Source organism: Manis pentadactyla, chromosome 3 (genome assembly GCF_030020395.1).
Source record: "Manis pentadactyla isolate mManPen7 chromosome 3, mManPen7.hap1, whole genome shotgun sequence".
NCBI lineage: Eukaryota > Metazoa > Chordata > Mammalia > Pholidota > Manidae > Manis > Manis pentadactyla.
Window position 1 is genome coordinate 91483167 of NC_080021.1, and position 17070 is coordinate 91500236.

Sequence of the window (17070 nt, forward strand, 5' to 3'; positions counted from 1 at the left end):
CGCCCCTCCCCTTCCCACATTGCTAGGAGGCAGCGCTTGTGAGATGGGGCCAACATTACCACCTGAACAGAGGCCTGTTCATTTGGCAAACTACCCTGGTTTTGTGGCTAATGGGCCAGGAATTTGAGGCGTTTCATGATCTGTCTCCTTAGAACCGTGCCCGGAAAAAAAGACTGAACATCATCATTGTGGCTGAAGGAGCAATCGACACCCAAAATAGACCTATTACATCTGAGCAAATCAAGGAGGTGAGTGTATCCAACCCTTTACCTCCCCGCGTCTACCTGGACATAGGTGAACTTGACTGGCTTGGGAACATCACATTGTTATTGTGAAGATATTTTTTGTTCTTCCTGATACTTAAAAACATTTTCACAGTACCTCATAACTTAATGGCATGATAGTCAAGGGCTCCTCACTGGGGAGAGCTGGTGTTCACTGCGGGGCCTGCTTCCTGAGGCCCGGCTCCTACAGAGGAGTGAGAAGTGGGCAGGGAGGGATTGGGGGGGTCAGCACCCTGAAAGTAGGAGGGCCAGCCCTGGCGGCGGAGCCCGGGGCTCAGAGAAATGTGCCTGCTGCATGGAGCATCAGCTGCACCTGGTGAAGAAAGGTGCATCATTGGACTTCAGTCATGGCCTTTCCCAACCCTGCAGAGGGCCCCCAGCAGCCTCACTGTCCCAGGGCTTGGTCCATGGGTGATGGGACAGGACACCAGGCCCCCAGCCAGGCAGGTGACTGGGCACATTCCTGACAAAATGCTGGGGAGCCAGGCACTGAGGCAGGCAGGCCAGGGTGGAAGCCATGCATCAGGGTGGAGGGCTTGCCCTGTTTATCCCTGGGCCAGCCGTGCGCCTAGTATTTACTCACTGGAACACATCCATGACAGCTGCCATGATTTACAAATATTGGCAGAGTGAAGATTTTCTTCCCGCTTAACCAAAGTTGGATCAGGAAGAGGGCCGTGGAACTCATTAAAAAACCCCATGACTTTTGAAGAGTCAGTGAGGCCTGGGGATAACAGGTAGCCTGTGTTAGTGTGCGCCCAGCCTGAGGGCATGTCCTGCTTTTCTCATACAGCTATAGAAATTTAAGGTGATTCGGGGAAATGTTTACATTTTTATAAAGTATTAAGGCTTTAAGTACAAGCTATAAACAGTATTTTTTTAAAAAATCATGTTTCTTACTTATTTGCAAGGTAGAAGAGACAAAAATTCTTACTTAATAAAACATTCTTCTTAAGAAACAAAAGTCCAGCTTGCCAGTAAACAACATTCTTTCAGGAAGAGAAATTTAGAACTTAGAATATTTCGTCCATGTATATCTGAAGAAAGTGTAGGGAGCCCTTTTTCCAGCTCCCAGTCCATGTCCTCATAGTGTCCTGTTCTGTGTCTTGATGGAGGTATTTCCCTGCAGCTCGTGGTCACGCAGCTGGGGTATGACACACGGGTGACCATCCTTGGACATGTGCAGAGGGGTGGGACCCCATCAGCCTTCGACAGGATTTTGGTGAGTGAGGGTGGGCACTGTCAGCATCTTTGCCAGGAAAGGGGTGTTCCCATGCTTTGGGGGGACCCCACGTACTAGGAGGACTGGCCGTCCGTTGATTCGCCCTCCCAGTGAGAAGCCTCTGCCAGGGGCAGGCTGGTTCGACCTGAGAGGCTGGCAGCTGTGGTCTAATTGGGAGACTTCCTAGCCTGCCGCAGTCTCAAGGCCCCAGCTCCACAGGTGCTGGGAACCTCATCCCACATGGGAAGCTGACGGTGATGGGGTCTCCAGGAGTGTAACACCTGGAAGGTGGAAAGGCGGTGTTCTGGGTGTAGACAGAGACAGACCTGGGCAGTGGAGTCCAGCTCCTGGCTGCTAACCCCCTAAGCAGCAGCCAGGCGGGGGGCATGCAGGGGAAGGTCGGGGCTGGGCTGGAAGTAAGTGGAAGGGCTGCGCCTTGTTCAGGAGAGCAGGTGGGGAGCTGGGCAAGTTTAGGGCAGGACTTGCCCATCCTGGGTGGGGCAGGGCCCCTGCTGTGGACACCCCTGCTGGGAGGGCTGCCTTTACCATTCTGATGTTGTTCCCAGGCCAGTCGCATGGGGGTGGAGGCCGTCGTCGCCCTTCTCCAGGCCACCCCAGAGACCCCGGCCTGTGTTGTATCACTAAATGGGAACCAAGCCGTGCGCCTGCCCCTGGTGGAGTGTGTGCAAATGGTGAGCCCCGGGCTGGTGCCTGGTTCTTTTGTCTGCAGCTGACAAGATGAACATGAAGTTAGTGGACCTTTCCTGGGACGCAAGGAGCTGCCCATGGGAGAGGCTGCAGGCTCTGACAGGGAGTCTGACTTCCATTCTTAATTCTAAGTTAACATCTCTGTGGTGCGTAGTGGGACCTCCCCTAAAAATGGGTCTAGTCTAGGTGGGGAGTGTGCTTGGAGGATCTGTGTGTATCCTTAACAAGTCACAGAGGACGTGCAGGAAATGGCTCAGTGAGGGACCTAGGGCCTCTTGGGGTGAGGTGGGGCATGGCCCTCCTGTGCTTGAGGATGCCCAGATCTGTGATGTGATACCATGATGGCCAATCCAGTGAGTGACGTTCTGATGTGCATCTGCCACCTCCTGGCCCAGAGTGTACACCAGAGGACTTGGTAAAATGGTCACACTTTTCTAGGCAGTTACTGCATTGGAAATCATTATTTTTTTATTTCCCAAAGCCTACCCATGACTGTCACGTTTTTTGGCCTTTCCAGCAGCTCTGAGCTGTATGTTTGTACTCCATAGACAGAAGAGAACAAGATAAAGGACCCAATCACCCTTAGGAAGACATTTCCAGAACCTGTGGGAGGGAACAAGGCTTGTGTGTGTGTGTGTATATGTGTGTGTTCTTGCATGTGTGTATATGTGTATGAGTGTGTTTGTGCAGGTGTGTATACATTTGTATATGTGCACGTTTGCATGTGTATACATGTGTGCACGCACATTGCATTACATGTGCGTATTTCCATGTGTGTGTATACATGTGTCTATACATGTGTGTGCTTGCATTTGTATACATGTGCATGTTTGGCTGTATATATGTGTGTGTGCTTGTATATGTGTGCATGCGTGTCTATGTGTGTATATGCGTGTGAGTGCCTGCCACCTGCTGGGCATTTTACTGAGGGTGTATAACCACAGATGGAGTTGGAGGGAAGGGTGTTGCTTCAGCTGCTCAAGAGAGGAGTGACATGGGGTCACGGTCGCTTACCAGGCTCCACAGCTGAGGGCAGAGACAGCACAGTGCCCCAGCCACCCTCCGCCTGTGATCCCAGACCTCAAGTCAAAGACCCATTCAGTCCTTCAGCCCCAGAGAGGAGCCCTTCCGGTTTGCTTTGTCCTCACTGAAATCAAATGGGGTGTCCCCCTGAATCTCGTCTGAGAGACTTCCTTCCACCTGGCTTTGCTCTCATGGAGTGAAGCCCCTAGACCTTCAGGACCCCTGCCCAGGCATTCCCCTGCAGCCTGCAGCTGGGCAGTACCTCACCCTGGGGTGTACCCCTCACCGCATGCTGTACTGGCTCTGACATGGTCCTTCCTCCCATTTCTTTGAAGACCCAGGATGTGCAGAAAGCCATGGATGAGAGGAGGTTTAAGGAGGCCGTGCGACTCCGTGGAAGGTGACTTCCAGGGCCTGTTTATGGGGCTGCCCTTGGGCTGGTGGCTCAGCAGGTGCTCAGAGGCTGTGCATCTTCTCCCTGGTCTAGAGGGACACCTACAAAGGCTCACCAGGTGCCCTTCCTTCTGTGACAGGGCCCTGTGACTGGGGGAAAGGGGGAGCATTGTTTATTTTTGGCAGGACAGGGGTTGTTGAGAGCCAGTGGGGTTGAGTTAGAAAGTGACATGTGGCTGGTATTTTGAGAAGGAACCATGAGGCATAGGAAGTCCTTACAGAGCACCTGTCCTATAAAACTGGACAACACTGGCCACCTGGCTTTGTGGGTGTGGGGCAGTGCCAGCCTGTCGTTGCCCTGGGGGCCCAGGGACCCTCTCCTGCAGGCCCTCTCCCCCTCCCTGTACCATGCCCAGTAGCCCAGTCCTGGGCCCAGCACCACCTTTTTCCCCAGGAGCTTTGAGGGCAACCTGAACACCTATAAGCGCCTCGCCATCAAGCTGCCAGATGATCAGATCCCAAAGGTAGGTGACGCTGCCCATCAGTTCCAGGAGGTCCCGTGACCTTTCTCCTGGCCTGCTGCTGGTACCCAAGCTGCTGTGGGTGTCTGAGCTTCTGGGACCAGCACCCCGGGGGACTGCCCTGGATGGGCGAGGGTGCCAGCAGGTCACCCTGTGGCCCTTCTTGCAGAGCAACTGCAACGTGGGCATCATCAATGTGGGCGCGCCAGCCGCCGGGATGAATGCAGCTGTGCGCTCAGCTGTGCGGGTGGGCATCGCAGACGGACACAAGATGTTCGCCATCTACGACGGCTTCGAGGGCTTTGCCAAGGGCCAGGTGGGTCCCTCCTGCTGAGGCTTGACATCTAGGGCTGTGCCACATGGTAACCACAGCAACTGCTCTCTGGCCTTCAGCAGAAGGGGCTGAGTTGTGGTGGGGTGCAGGGCACCAGGCAGTACTGGGAAGCACTCACCTGAACGAAAGCTTCAGTGGGAAAGTTGGCCCCATCCAGTGCTGTCATGAGCCTGTTCCCATGGGATTGGCATATTAAACCATTTATATTTCAGAGTGATCTGAGCCATATGTCCATTTCCTTACAAGAAAACTGGGGCACAGAGACATTAGCTTGACCAAGGTCACAGGGCATAGTCTTTGCCACCAGGGCTGAGCCGAGCATGCCCTCCTCCGTGTGTTTACTCCCTCGATTAGTGTTCACTGTGGCAGAAAGCAGACAGAGCTGTGCCTCAGTGGAGTTCATATGCTAGGGAGGGAGCCGCGCAGTTCCCCCCAATCTGGGGAGCCTGTGGCTGTTCTGAGACCATCATCTCAGCAGTTGCCATGTAAGTGGCTCCCTGACACTTCCACACCAAGATGTGCAGCCTGGAGGCAGACATCCAAATCCCCTTACGTGTCACCTCAGCCATTCCTTTTTGTGTCTGCATATTAGATAAAACAAATCAGCTGGGCCGATGTTGGAGGTTGGACCGGCCAAGGAGGCTCCATTCTTGGGACAAAACGGTAATTTCCCAGGCTTGATTCCAACCTGCCCTTAGGAGGAAGGGGAAGCCACATTCCATAAGAGTGGCCAGTGCAGATGGTAGCTGCTCCTCTCCTGGAGATCTGGCTGAGGAAGCTGGTGCTGGCTCATGTCCCAGGTCCTCCCTGCAGGGGTCCACTGAGATGTGCCCTTGCAGAGACTAGCAGAAACTGGGACCTGCCTCCCCAACCCGCTCCTCCTTCCCCTGGTTGGAAGAGCCCAGCAGGGCCTGGCTAGTTCCCAGAATAGCTCGCTGCCCCCTCCTACCGAGCCCTCACGTTGGCGGTGTCCTGGCCAGCGAAGTGCTGCTCAGAAGCAGGCACCATCATCACCTGGGCCACACTGGCATGGCTCTGGGGTGAGCCAGGGGGCTGGTTGGCAGCTTTACCCTGGATGCTGGGAGGGGCCTCGAGGTCCATGTCACCTGCACTTGTTTGCCTGGCCCACCCAGGCCCAAGTGCTTTTGCCGTACGACTTACAAATCTACAAAAGTGTAAACACTTTACTTCCCCGAGTGAGCACAGAAGAAAGATTAGGGGCAGTGTTGGGTGGCCGGCCACCTGTCATTTGCCCAATTGTACATGTTGGCCACATGGTTCAAAATGTGATAAAACAGGGAGAGAACAGCCAGTGTGAGTGGATGTCATGTTAAGTGCGATTAGACTGGATCAGTGTACATACAGGACTTGAAAACCAGAAGCTTCCATTCACACAATACTGTGAATATCCGCAAGCTTTAGTGAGGCCATGGGGGTTCTTCTGAAGTCAAGGTATTGGATAGCTGAAAGATCTCTTCCAGTTTTCTCTCAAGTATGCTGTCGTTCTGACTCCCAGCACCAGCATGCGGGTCCGGGCCCTGCTGTCCTTGGGGCCGGTCTCCTCTTGCCGCCCTCAGGGTCTGGCTTGGCAGAGGAGGCATTTTGGCACTGTGTGGGGTCTGACCTGTCTCTGTTTGAACTGTGCCAGCACGCTGCCAGGGAAGTACCTGCAGGAAATCGCTGCACAGATGCGAGCCCACAGCCTCAACGCGCTGCTCATCATCGGCGGGTTTGAGGTATGTGTGGGCCCTGGTCTCCCGCTGGCCCTTATGGCTGTGGGTGACCCATTGCTGGCTCCCATCAACTGAGGTGCCATTTGCAGGCCTCCAGGCCCATTGCCACAGGTAACTGTGCTGCAGAGAATAACAGGTGGAGGATGTGGCAGGAGCCTCGCCCTGCACCTATGGTGCTACTTTCTCGGGAGGTGAAAGATGACTTCTTAGCTGGGGTTCATCTGTTCAGTGAGGTCTGGTGTATCTCAAGTCTGTAGGTGATTATGTGGCCATATAATTTTTTTTAAATCACATATTGACTGTAGACCTTAATTTTTTATATTCCACAAATCTCAGTCCTCTGATGACCTTCCAATGCAAGAACCTCAGGTAGACTCTTGCCCATAAGAGTATCTCACTTATACATAGTGTTGTCCCGTTGGCCCTTTTGTTCCTGGCAAGTGGCTGGCCCTCTCTGTGTCCCTTGGAAGCCCCTGTGCACCCCCTCTGCCCCCATAACTGCACACACTTGTCCAACAGGCCTACCTGGGGCTGCTGGAACTCTCCAAGGCCCGGGAGAAGCAAGAGGAGTTGTGTGTCCCCATGGTTATGGTTCCTGCCACGGTGTCCAACAACGTGCCAGGGTCCGATTTCAGCATTGGCGCCGATACTGCTCTGAACACTATCACTGACGTAAGTCTGTGTGGCCAACAAAGCAGGTAACGCAGATGCTACTCCAGAGGGCACCTGGCCCACTTTTATCTGCTAGTGTACTAGAGACCAGAGGGAGACCCATGTTGGTGTGCTTGTTTATATTCAGAAAGTGACAGTCTCTGACCCAGCTCCCAGAGCTCTTCATCACCTCATCTGCTGTGGGCTGCCAGGGTGACATGTCACTGCTGAAGCTCCTGAAGGGACAGCATCTGTAGCTCAGGTTGCTGTTGGCCACAGCGTTCTCTGATTTGGGCAGTCATTACAATTAGTGTTTTGTTTTGTTTTTTGGCTGAGCCAAATTTACCTGAAGACCATGACACCTTACTCTAAGTAAACCCTGGGTCCTGTGACCCTGCTTTGGTGTTTGAGGGCAAGGCCTCGGCTAGTGCTTTGTGACTGAATCTGCCTTGCATATTCCCTATGCTTTTGGCTGTGGCCATCAGCATCATTGTCCCCTTTGTAAATTGAGGATAAATTACATCTGAAATAGTATTGACGCTGTTATAAGGTTTTTTTTTTGCCATAAAGCAATAACAATACATAGAAAATGTCTTTATTATCATGATTGTTAATCACACATGGGAAATCATGTGGGAGTTTGGAGGTCAGTATCTAACAGAGAATGCATTTCTTTTTTGAAAATTAGGTCTCTAACATTTTTTCAATCATTTTCAAGTTTTACTTTCCATGTGAGATGCAGCTCTCATGACTGTTTTCTAAGATTCTTTTCCTATGCCCGTGGCATCAAGTGGTTTCTAGTGCTGGCAGATAAAAGAAATGCTTTTACAATAAAATTGCAACAGTAAGCAATGCTTAGCCCTCGTTTCTTACCTTTCCGAGCTGCTTAAACTCTCCGCGACTCCTTTACTACCTGCCCTGCCCAGTGTCCCCACCCTGGAGCGCCCTTCCCTGCTCCACTAACCTCTGCCGGCCGTGGCTGCCGCTGTCCTGGTGACTGTCGCCCCTGCTTTCGCTGCTCTGGGACTGATCCAGCTCCTGATTGATCTTCGGCTGTGAGTTGAAAGCTACTGTCTGTCTCCAAATGAACTTCGTCACTTTCTTACTGCTCTTTCCCTGCCTTGGCTGGATTTGGAATCTACTTACACTGAGCTTGCTATAGAAGCAACTAGAAGTTCATTTTTCCTGTTACTGATTAGACGCCCTCCTGGATGGGTGGGTTTGAAAGTTGCCGTCTGCAGGGTCTGGTCAAAGTGGTGTTGGTCTCCTTATGGTATTTGATTCGTACTTTCAGGCAGGAAGATGAGAATCCCCCATTTTATGATTCTAAGCTTCTTTGCTACCAGAATTTTTTTTCCTAGATTAAAAGTTTAATACATGTTTGCTGAACATTTGAAAGCCATAATATGTAAGGAAGACTGCAAATTATCTATCCTACTTACCTTAGAGGTACTTGGAGGTTTATTATATAGTCTTACATTTGCTTTTTCATTCGAACTTCTGAGAGCCAGGTTAACCAGGTGTAGTTTTCCGTTTGCCCGGTGCCAGGCTGCTCTTAGAGGGGTAGACGTGACCTCTGAGGCTCTGAGCAGCAGGTGATCTTGGTGGCTCCACGGTCCTGGTCCTGGATTGTGGTCGGTGGCCAGCAGGGTGGTCAGGGTGATTTGAGAGCTGTGACATAACCGCTCTGGGCCCACTCAGTGTGTCCTGAAATCCTGAAGCTGTCTGGATGAAGTACAGGTATGGCATGTTTAAATGGCATGTGGAAATGTCTTCTAAAGCCAAACTGAAATGGAATCTTTTAGGAGGTTTGGCTGGGCTGGGGAGTAGCAGGCAGGACACGTGCTGGGGGGCGTCTGGTGCAATGAGGCCTGGGCGCTCTGTGTCCTTCCCAGTCTGCCCTGTAGGATCCCAGGAGAGCTGGGATCTGAGAACCAGAGCGAGTTTGGCTGCCTGCGGGCCTGGAGCATGGGGGGCACATCCTCGGTATCTTGGCCACTGCCTGGCTCCTTTTGTTCAGAGGGCTGGTGAGTCTCACCTGGTGGTGGTTCTGCTCCAGGGAGATGTATAGTGTCTAGGGATGCTGGGCATGAGGTGCCACTGGCATCTAATGGGGTGGCCCAGGTGCTGCTGATCCTCCAATGTCAGGATGGCCACACAACAGGGAGGCCCCAGCCCAGAGCATCCGCAGTGCCGGGCTGGCAGCCCTGAGATAGTCTGCTGTCACCTGTCATTTTCTTCAGCCATTTAATCATTGTCCCCACCCTCATCTCCTCTTTGCCAACATTCATGCATCCCTTACAGAGGCATCACTGGAAAGTCCTCAGCATTTATTTTTTATTTTTTTAATTAAGGTATGATTGATATACACTCTTAGGAAGGTTTCACATGAAAAAACAATGGTTACATTTACCCATATTATCAAGTCCCCACCCATACCCCAATGCAGTCACTGTCCATCAGTGCGACAAGTTGCCACAGATCCACTATGTCCCTTCTCTGTGATACACTGTTCTCCCCGTGATTCCCCACACCATGTGGACTAAACATAATACCCCTCAGTCCCCTTCTCCCTCCCTCCCCACCCGCCCTCCCACACTCCTCCCCTTTGGTAACCACTTCTTGGAGTGTTCCTTCTTGGAGTCTCTGAGTCTGCTGCCATTTTGTTCCTTCAGTTTTGCTTCTTTGTTACACTCCACAAATGAGGGAAATCATTTGGCAGTTGTCTCTGTCTGCCTGGCTTATTTCACTGAGCTCCAGTTCCATCCATGTTGTTGCAAATGGTAGGATTTGTTTCTTTCTTATGGCTGAATAGTATTCCATTGTATATTATGTACCACCTCTTCTTTATCCATTCATCTACAGATGGACACTTAGGTTGCTTCCATATATTGGCTATTGTAAAAAGTGCGGTAAACATAGGGGTGCATATGTCTTTTTGAATCTGAGAAGTTGTATTCTTTGGGTATATTCCAAGGAGAAGTCCTCAGCATTTATTGCATTACAGAGGTTATAGGGTCTCCGGGCAGAGTGAGTCTGGTGCCTCTGAGCAGGCTTTTGGGAAGTGGTCCTGCTGTACTGAGAGCTTCCTGGTAGGCCGCTCTTCACGCTCATATCTGGCAGCTGTTTTGTTCTGGTCAGAACCACACTGAAGAGGGCCAGGCGCCACACTGCCTCAGAATGCTTTTTCATTTGTGGCCACAGCCCTGCTGGCACCTTGAATTCTGTTAGAGAAACAGGACGCCTGACTCATTGCCTTACTCCTCCTGTTCTTCTCCTGGTGTGGCCAGTCAGAAGCACAGAGCTTGGCAAGGATACTGGGTTCAGGAGCGCTTCAGGGCAGGCCCCGGCCAGCTGCGGTGCATGGAAGCAGAGCGTGGGACCCTGTGGAGGGCCTGGGAGTTACAGAGCTGCCAGCAGATGGGGAGGCACTGACGCCCTCCTGGCATCTCAGGGGCCCATGGCACCAGGCACAGCCCTTCTGATGCTGCAGCTCTCAGCGTTCCTGCTGGAGCAGCATGGGGGACAGTGGGCCTCTCCTAACAGTGGTACCGCAAGCCCACCCTGTGAGCTCGGCCGGCAGGCATCCTGGGGGCTCCGAGGTAGCTCTGAGGTGGACTGGGCCCTAAAGGCAGGGTCTGCATGGGTGGGCTGCAGTGAGTGGCCCCACCATCCTGCCAGCTGCCCTGTACTAAGGCGGCAGGCCCACCACCTTCATGTCCCAGGCCACTGCCCTGAACCCGGCCTGCCCACAGGCCCTCGTTGGAGCCCTCCTCCTGCACAGCATCCGCTTGCCGCTGATGGTCATCAGCATGCCTGGTTGGGACCCATGGGTTGGGGATGTGGATAAGGGGCCTGTGCCCCCTAACGTGCTGACACTGAGGCAGTTGATCCCCGCCTCTGCCAGCACATGGGGACAGCTCGCTCTTGTGATCTCAGAGCCAAAGAGCTTCACCTGGGAATCTGTTCCAAAGCCCCTTGGGGCTCTGGCTCCTGTGGGCTGCCCTGAGGATGACCCCAAGAGGGCCGTGGGGCAGTGCCCTGGCAGAGCAGAGGCACCCGACAGGTACCCGAGTTCTGGCTGCAAGCCTCCCTCCAGTCTGCCAGGTGTGGTGCCTGCACAGGGACACAGGCCATTGGACGCATCCTAGTGGGCAAGGCCCTGTGCCCCACTTAGTGGAGAAAGTCATCACCAAACTAGCTTCCCTCACCTGCTCTGAGATGCCAACTGAGTGGCTCTTTGTTCCCACTGACACCAGGCCATCCCTGTGCTTTGCTGCCCACCTGCTCATGGCCCACTTGTGTGCTGGCAGGGATCCCTCCCTGCAGGCCTGCCCAGTCAGAGTCCCTCTCCATCCCTCAACCAGGGCTAACCTGGTGCCCCCAGGCCTGCTGACTCTGGGCTCTGCATAGTTGGAGCTCACCATCCCGCACATCAGGCTAACTGGATGCCCCGAGGCACGCTAACCAGCACAAAAAGCTGGCAGGGCCGCTGGCCCCAGGCCTGTCGCCTTCCCCACTGTGTCCCACCTGGTGATGTGGGTCAGGTGGCAGGCCACCTACTGACCAACAGCACCGCTGCTCCAGGCTTCTGAGGGCTCGTTCATATTCGCTGAGGCACGCAACACCTACCAGGAGTTTTGTGTCCCCATTTGCATCCTGCCTGCCACCATTAGCAACAACATCCCAGGCACGGAGCTGAGCATGGGCTCAGTCACTGTCCTGAGCATGACTGTGGAGGTAAGAGCCGCTGGGCCCTGCCAGCCTGCCCGCACTCAGAATGAGGACTATGTGCCTCTCCCTTGTGGATGGTGGGATCTTATCTTCTGCACTGCACAACAGGCCATCTGTCCCTGCTGTAGGCTGTACTCCCTCTGCGAACTCTGGTGGAGTGTGTTTGCAGGGCTCGGGGAGAGTGGGGGCTTGGGAGGAGCATTGCTGGTCGGTACCATGCTGGCAAGAAGCCAGAGACATGCTGCTGCCAGCTGGGGTGGGAGGGAACGTCCCAGAAGGGAGCCGGGCTGTCAGAAGGGAGCCGGGCTGTCTATACCTGGGACACGTGTCCCTCCCTGTGACCCAGAAGCCTGCGCAGCTGAATCCTGTTGTTCAGGGGCTCCCAGCAACTCCTCTACCATGAGGGTCCTGTAGCCACCTGGGCCAACCTGTCTGACCTGTGTAGTTGTTCAGGGTGATGCTTGACTTATGATGGCCCCAGTGGCCTGCTGCCATGGGCCTGGGGGAAGGGCAAAGAGGCTGCATGGCACATGCCATGCTCCATCCCACTGCCGGGACCTGGCCCATGAGCAGAGCACTCACTGCCAGGCAGGTGTTCCCCTGGTGCAGCACCCCAGTCCCTACGAGGTGGCAGCGTGGGGCCAGGCTGGTTGTTGTGGGCTTTCCTGGCTGTGGCCCAGCTCATCCCTCACTGCATTTGCTGCTGGAGGGTGGGCTTGTTCTTCCTGAGCTGCCTGAGACCTCCCTGGGGCTCAGTCCCAGGTCAGAGGCTCCAAGGGCCCCGCACTCGCCCTCAGGGTGTCTGGTTCTGTGCATGTTAAGTACAAGGCAGGCTGTGCAATTAGCTGAACCCCAGTGGAGGGCACTATCTGATCTGCAGATTAGACATTTTCCCCAGGAAAGGACATGCCAGGCCAGGCGTAGGGAGGCAGACAGAGGCCCATGTTAGTGTCCTTTACCACTGTGACAAATCACTGCTAACTTGGGGCCTTGGAAGACACACGCTTACTCTGTCCTGGAGGCCACAGGTCTGAGATCAGCTTCTTTGATGGCAGTTGTGGTTGGCAGGCCCACCCTCCCTCTTGGTCTCCAGCTCCTGGAGCCGCCCTCCATGCATGTGCTGCCTGGTGCCTTCCTCATTTCAAAGCCTGTGGGTGGCATCTTGCTCTGGTGCTATGTGGCCTCTGTCATTGGGTCAAAGCCCCTCTCCCTCTTACAAGGATGCTCTGATGACATTTTGGCTCTGCCAGGTGATCAAGGGCAATATACCTTCTCAAGAGCCTCAATTAAAGTACCACATAAGTGACGTTGGCAGGTCCTAGGCATTAGGCCTGTAATGTCGGTGGGGGCCACCCAGGCCCCTGCCCCAGTGCTGTATGTGTGGAAGCCATGCTGAGAAGGGGACTGGCACTTCCTGGGAGCAAGACAGCCAGGAGTGGAGACCAATGTAGGCCAGAAGCATAGGTGGGACTGCAGGGCCTGGTCAGGCTGAGTGTGCTGGGGCAGAACCTGGGCAGGGGCAGGGTTGGTCCCAGAGGGCGTTCATCAGCCTGGACCAGGGCTGGGAGTAGGAAGGTTAGGTTTCTTGTTCTATCCAAGCTTGTGTCCCCCAGGGGGCCAGTGGCAGCTGGCTCCCAAGAGACCCACTGAGGGGTGAGTAGGGGTGCCTGATGCAATGGGACATTTAGGATAGACTGAGGATGACCAACACCCAGGTACTTTTCAGAAGAAAACAAATTCCTGCTGGTGAGCCATGGATAGCAGGGGCTGCAGCAGGCAGGCTGAGCTGCCCTCCTGCCCACCCTGTGGAGGTAGGCTCTCGGCCCTCTGCTGGCCCTGCCTGGGAATGACCTCTGTTCTCTCTGACCAGACATGCGACCGCATCAAGCAGTCAGCCAGTGGGACCAAGCGCCGTGTGTTCATCATCGAGACCATGGGGGGCTATTGTGGCTACCTGGCCAACATGGGGGGGCTTGCCGCTGGAGCTGATGCTGCCTACATCTTTGAAGAGCCCTTTGACATCAGAGACCTGCAGGTATGTGGGCCTGGGGGGCATCTCACCCTAGAGCTCGCTCAGAGCTGCCACCTGTCTCACTGCCCAGTGGCGGGGCACCAACAAAGTGCCAGGCCCATGCACATATGGAGACCCCCTCTTCCCCGGGCCTATGCACTTGGTAGACAGGGTACCCTCTATCCATGGAGCATGGACACAGGCCAGCGCCTCATTCCCCTCCACTTGCTGGTCCATCCTGCCTCTTAAACTAGCATCTGCCAAGTGGCTGGTGGTTTCCTTAGGCAGGCAGCGGCCATGCAGGGAGGATGCATCCGTGTTCATGGGATTTGGCACTCAGGCAGCTGCCAGGCCTGTCAGCCCAGGCTTGAGATGCCCGCAGTCTGTCCAGAGCAACGCCAGTCTGTGAGCATGCTGCGCCACCAGCTGGTCACTCTAGCAGGGACACAGCAAAGCGGGTGTGGACTGGCTGTCTCAGGCAGGCATTGCTGATTACAAACAGCATGGGGCTGGCCTTCTGCCGGTTCTGGGAGAGGCTTCTGGTAACAGGTTTACCTTTGGGGAAGCCACAGATCCAGGCAGTCTGTGCATCCTTCTCATGTAGCATCTCCCTTGCCAAAACCTGGGCACAGAGTCCTCTGGAAGCTCCACTGGGCCTGCAATGCCCATTAGGCAACTCCAGACATGCAACTACAGATGTGTGGGGTCAGGTGACAGTTGTCTGCCTGACAGAAGCATCTGGAAGATGAGGAACTCAGTGGGTATGTACAGCTCAGGCCAGTGCAGCTGGTGAGCCAGCGCCAAGACCTACTTATTTTGGAAAGCATTTCTCGAGGAAGCTACAAGTCCCACTGAACCCGCCCAATAAAGAAGCTGTTGGCCCTAGGGTCATAACACGGTGCCGATGACCCATGGGTGCAACAGGTGTGTCACCTGCACTGCATTGTCCTGGCTGGTGCATCCCCTACTGGGGCATAGAGTGAGGACACTGCTGTGACTTGCAGCAGTCAGCACCTGGCACACAGTAGGCGCTAGGTAAGTGTTGAATGGCTAACAGAGCACTCTCCTAGGCCAACGTGGAGCACCTGACAGAAAAGATGAAGACCACCATCCAGAGGGGGCTTGTGCTCAGGTACGGGGAGCTCTCATCTCAGGAGGCTGTCTGGGTATAAAACCTGAGGGTCCTTCTTTGCTATGGACTCTGACACTGAATCGGTACAGCAGGGTGACTGGCCACCTGTCAGAAACCTGCAGGCATTCAACTGAAGGGCTCAGCCAAACAATTTGTTCTTGCTTGGCAGTTTATTTCTTTAAAAAAGGAGTCTCCATACTATTACTTTAGCTAAGTCTTTAATTATTCCTTTAATTAATGGCATTTATTTGTAAAGCTGAGGGGCATGTGGCTGGGTTGGAGGGCTCCCCAAGCCATAGCCAGACCCCACAGCTCATCCCCTGCCACACCCAGCCAGCAGCCCTGAGCCCACCTTTGTTTCAGGAATGAGAGCTGCAACGAGAACTACACCACTGACTTCATCTACCAGCTCTACTCAGAGGAGGGCCGAGGGGTGTTCGACTGCCGGAAGAATGTGCTGGGCCACATGCAACAGGTAAGGGATGATGCACTGCCCTGTGGTGAGTCTCGGGGCAGCACGCCTTACCTTAGCCTTTTGGAAAAGCTAATCCATATGGATATTCCAAGACAATCAAAAACATCCAGACTGTGTTATGGTTCCACTTAAGTCACACCAAGTATCACCAGCTTCAGAAATTCTTTGTTGGTTGTGGTATTTGGATAGTTGGGTGTTGGAAAGCTGCCGACTTTCACATCATTAGTGACACCAGTAAATTAGAATAACTAACTCAAATTAAGTACTTCATTCACTGTTGGGCTTTAAGAACTTTAATTGGAGTATGAAGCAAATAATGTTAATTGCACAGAATCAGGATTTGATTTTCAAGTGTGCCGGATGGCGGAACTGGAGGAGGAGGTGTGGAGTAAACACCTGAGCTCCTGACTACGCCTGTCCTTGTCCCCACCTCTCCAACCTTGTATCAAGGAAACCTTTAAATGGACCCCATTAATTCATTTAAAAGGGTCCTGAATCTCCTGAAATTATGTAATAAATGGTAGGCATGTGCATATACTTCTGAAAGCAAGCCCACAGTTGATCAGGTTATTAAAGGGAACTGTGCCCCCTCCCCATCCCAAAATAAGGTTAAGAAGTCCTTATAGACATCCTAAGGTAATGAAGAGGTTATAGCTGACTAGTCTGGTTGGTGAAACGCCTCATCTTACAGGGAAAGCACCACAAGCCTTGCCCAACAGGCTGAGCTCTGCCCGCAGGAGTTAGAGGGCTTTGTTTTTTGTTTGGTCCCAACTCTATACAAATTTGAGTCTCTTAAAAATGTGTGAATTTTATCAGTCATTTAAATTTCTATTGATTTAAAACAGCCAGTAAGGGACTAGTTAACGTGTCATGTGACTCTAACTGCCAACAGGGTGGGGCGCCTTCTCCGTTTGATAGAAACTTTGGAACCAAAATATCTGCCAAAGCCATGGAGTGGATCAGCAAGAAGCTGAAGCAATCTCAGGGGAAAGGTACCAGCAGTGGGAGCGGTGGGGGCGTGGCAGGGAAGCCTGGCTCCTCGACTATGGAGACTTAGCCGGGTTGCGTGAGGCAAATTTGTTATACTAGACGCTGTGGTGTGGTGGCAGTTTATGACTTTCAAGGTTATAATTAGGTGTAAATGCAATTGACAAAATGAAAAGCTTTATTTACTCCTGCTTTTTAGCAATGGGAGGCATTCAAGTAATTTAGTAACATTCTCGTTTTAATGAACAGCAAATAGCTGTGCACACCTTGGGCTCCATAAGCAAGACCCTCAGATGTATTTCTTCCTTATTTCTTTCTTTGGCTCCATGGGACACTGTGAACTGGCCTAAGATTCACTCAGGACTTCAGGGCTGGGAGTACCTGCGTACCTGCCTCCCAAGCCCAGTGTGTCTTCCTGTCCTGGCTGCTCCCTCTGCCAGAAGCAACCTCAGGACTCAGATAATCATTCCCTTGTTTCTTCTGTGACCTCTTAGAAGAATTTTGCCTATTTTTCTGTTGGCTAGTTATATTTATCTTGATTTGTTTTTATATCATTTTGTAGCTCTTGGAAATGTTCTAATATTATTTTATAGGAACTTTTCACACTTTATATTCTATAGGAACTTTGTATTTTATATCCTATCACATGTGGCAGTATCTGTCTCCCTTCTGTGACATCCCTAATCATTTCTGCTGAGTGTCTTTCAGTGAGGCACTCTTATTTTTAATGTAGTAAATTTACTAACCTTTTCCTTTATGGTTTGAGCTTTTATTACTAAAATACTCTCCTTTTACATTTAGTTCTTTGATTCACCAAAATTAATAGGAATTTTAAGGTCTAATTTCATTGGTATTCTGCCAT

General features: G+C 52.8%; 1 protein-coding gene across 3 annotated transcripts in view; it reads left to right on the forward strand.

The window, feature by feature from the left end:
* The window catches only part of PFKP (phosphofructokinase, platelet), a 47110-nt gene that overhangs the window by 27098 nt on the left and 2942 nt on the right, over positions 1 to 17070 (forward strand). For 2 of the 3 annotated variants that reach the window (XM_036910854.2, XM_057498106.1), the window contains 13 exons: positions 153 to 248; positions 1414 to 1506; positions 2073 to 2198; positions 3573 to 3637; positions 4085 to 4154; positions 4321 to 4467; positions 5078 to 5148; positions 6134 to 6221; positions 6738 to 6890; positions 13474 to 13638; positions 14685 to 14746; positions 15110 to 15221; positions 16114 to 16213. In XM_036910854.2, coding sequence (XP_036766749.1) covers positions 153 to 248; positions 1414 to 1506; positions 2073 to 2198; positions 3573 to 3637; positions 4085 to 4154; positions 4321 to 4467; positions 5078 to 5148; positions 6134 to 6221; positions 6738 to 6890; positions 13474 to 13638; positions 14685 to 14746; positions 15110 to 15221; positions 16114 to 16213 — 1348 coding nt within the window. Of the gene's footprint in view, positions 1 to 152; positions 249 to 1413; positions 1507 to 2072; positions 2199 to 3572; positions 3638 to 4084; positions 4155 to 4320; positions 4468 to 5077; positions 5149 to 6133; positions 6222 to 6737; positions 6891 to 11456; positions 11610 to 13473; positions 13639 to 14684; positions 14747 to 15109; positions 15222 to 16113; positions 16214 to 17070 lie in introns of all 3 variants that reach the window. The other variant, XM_057498107.1, reaches the window with a different exon arrangement.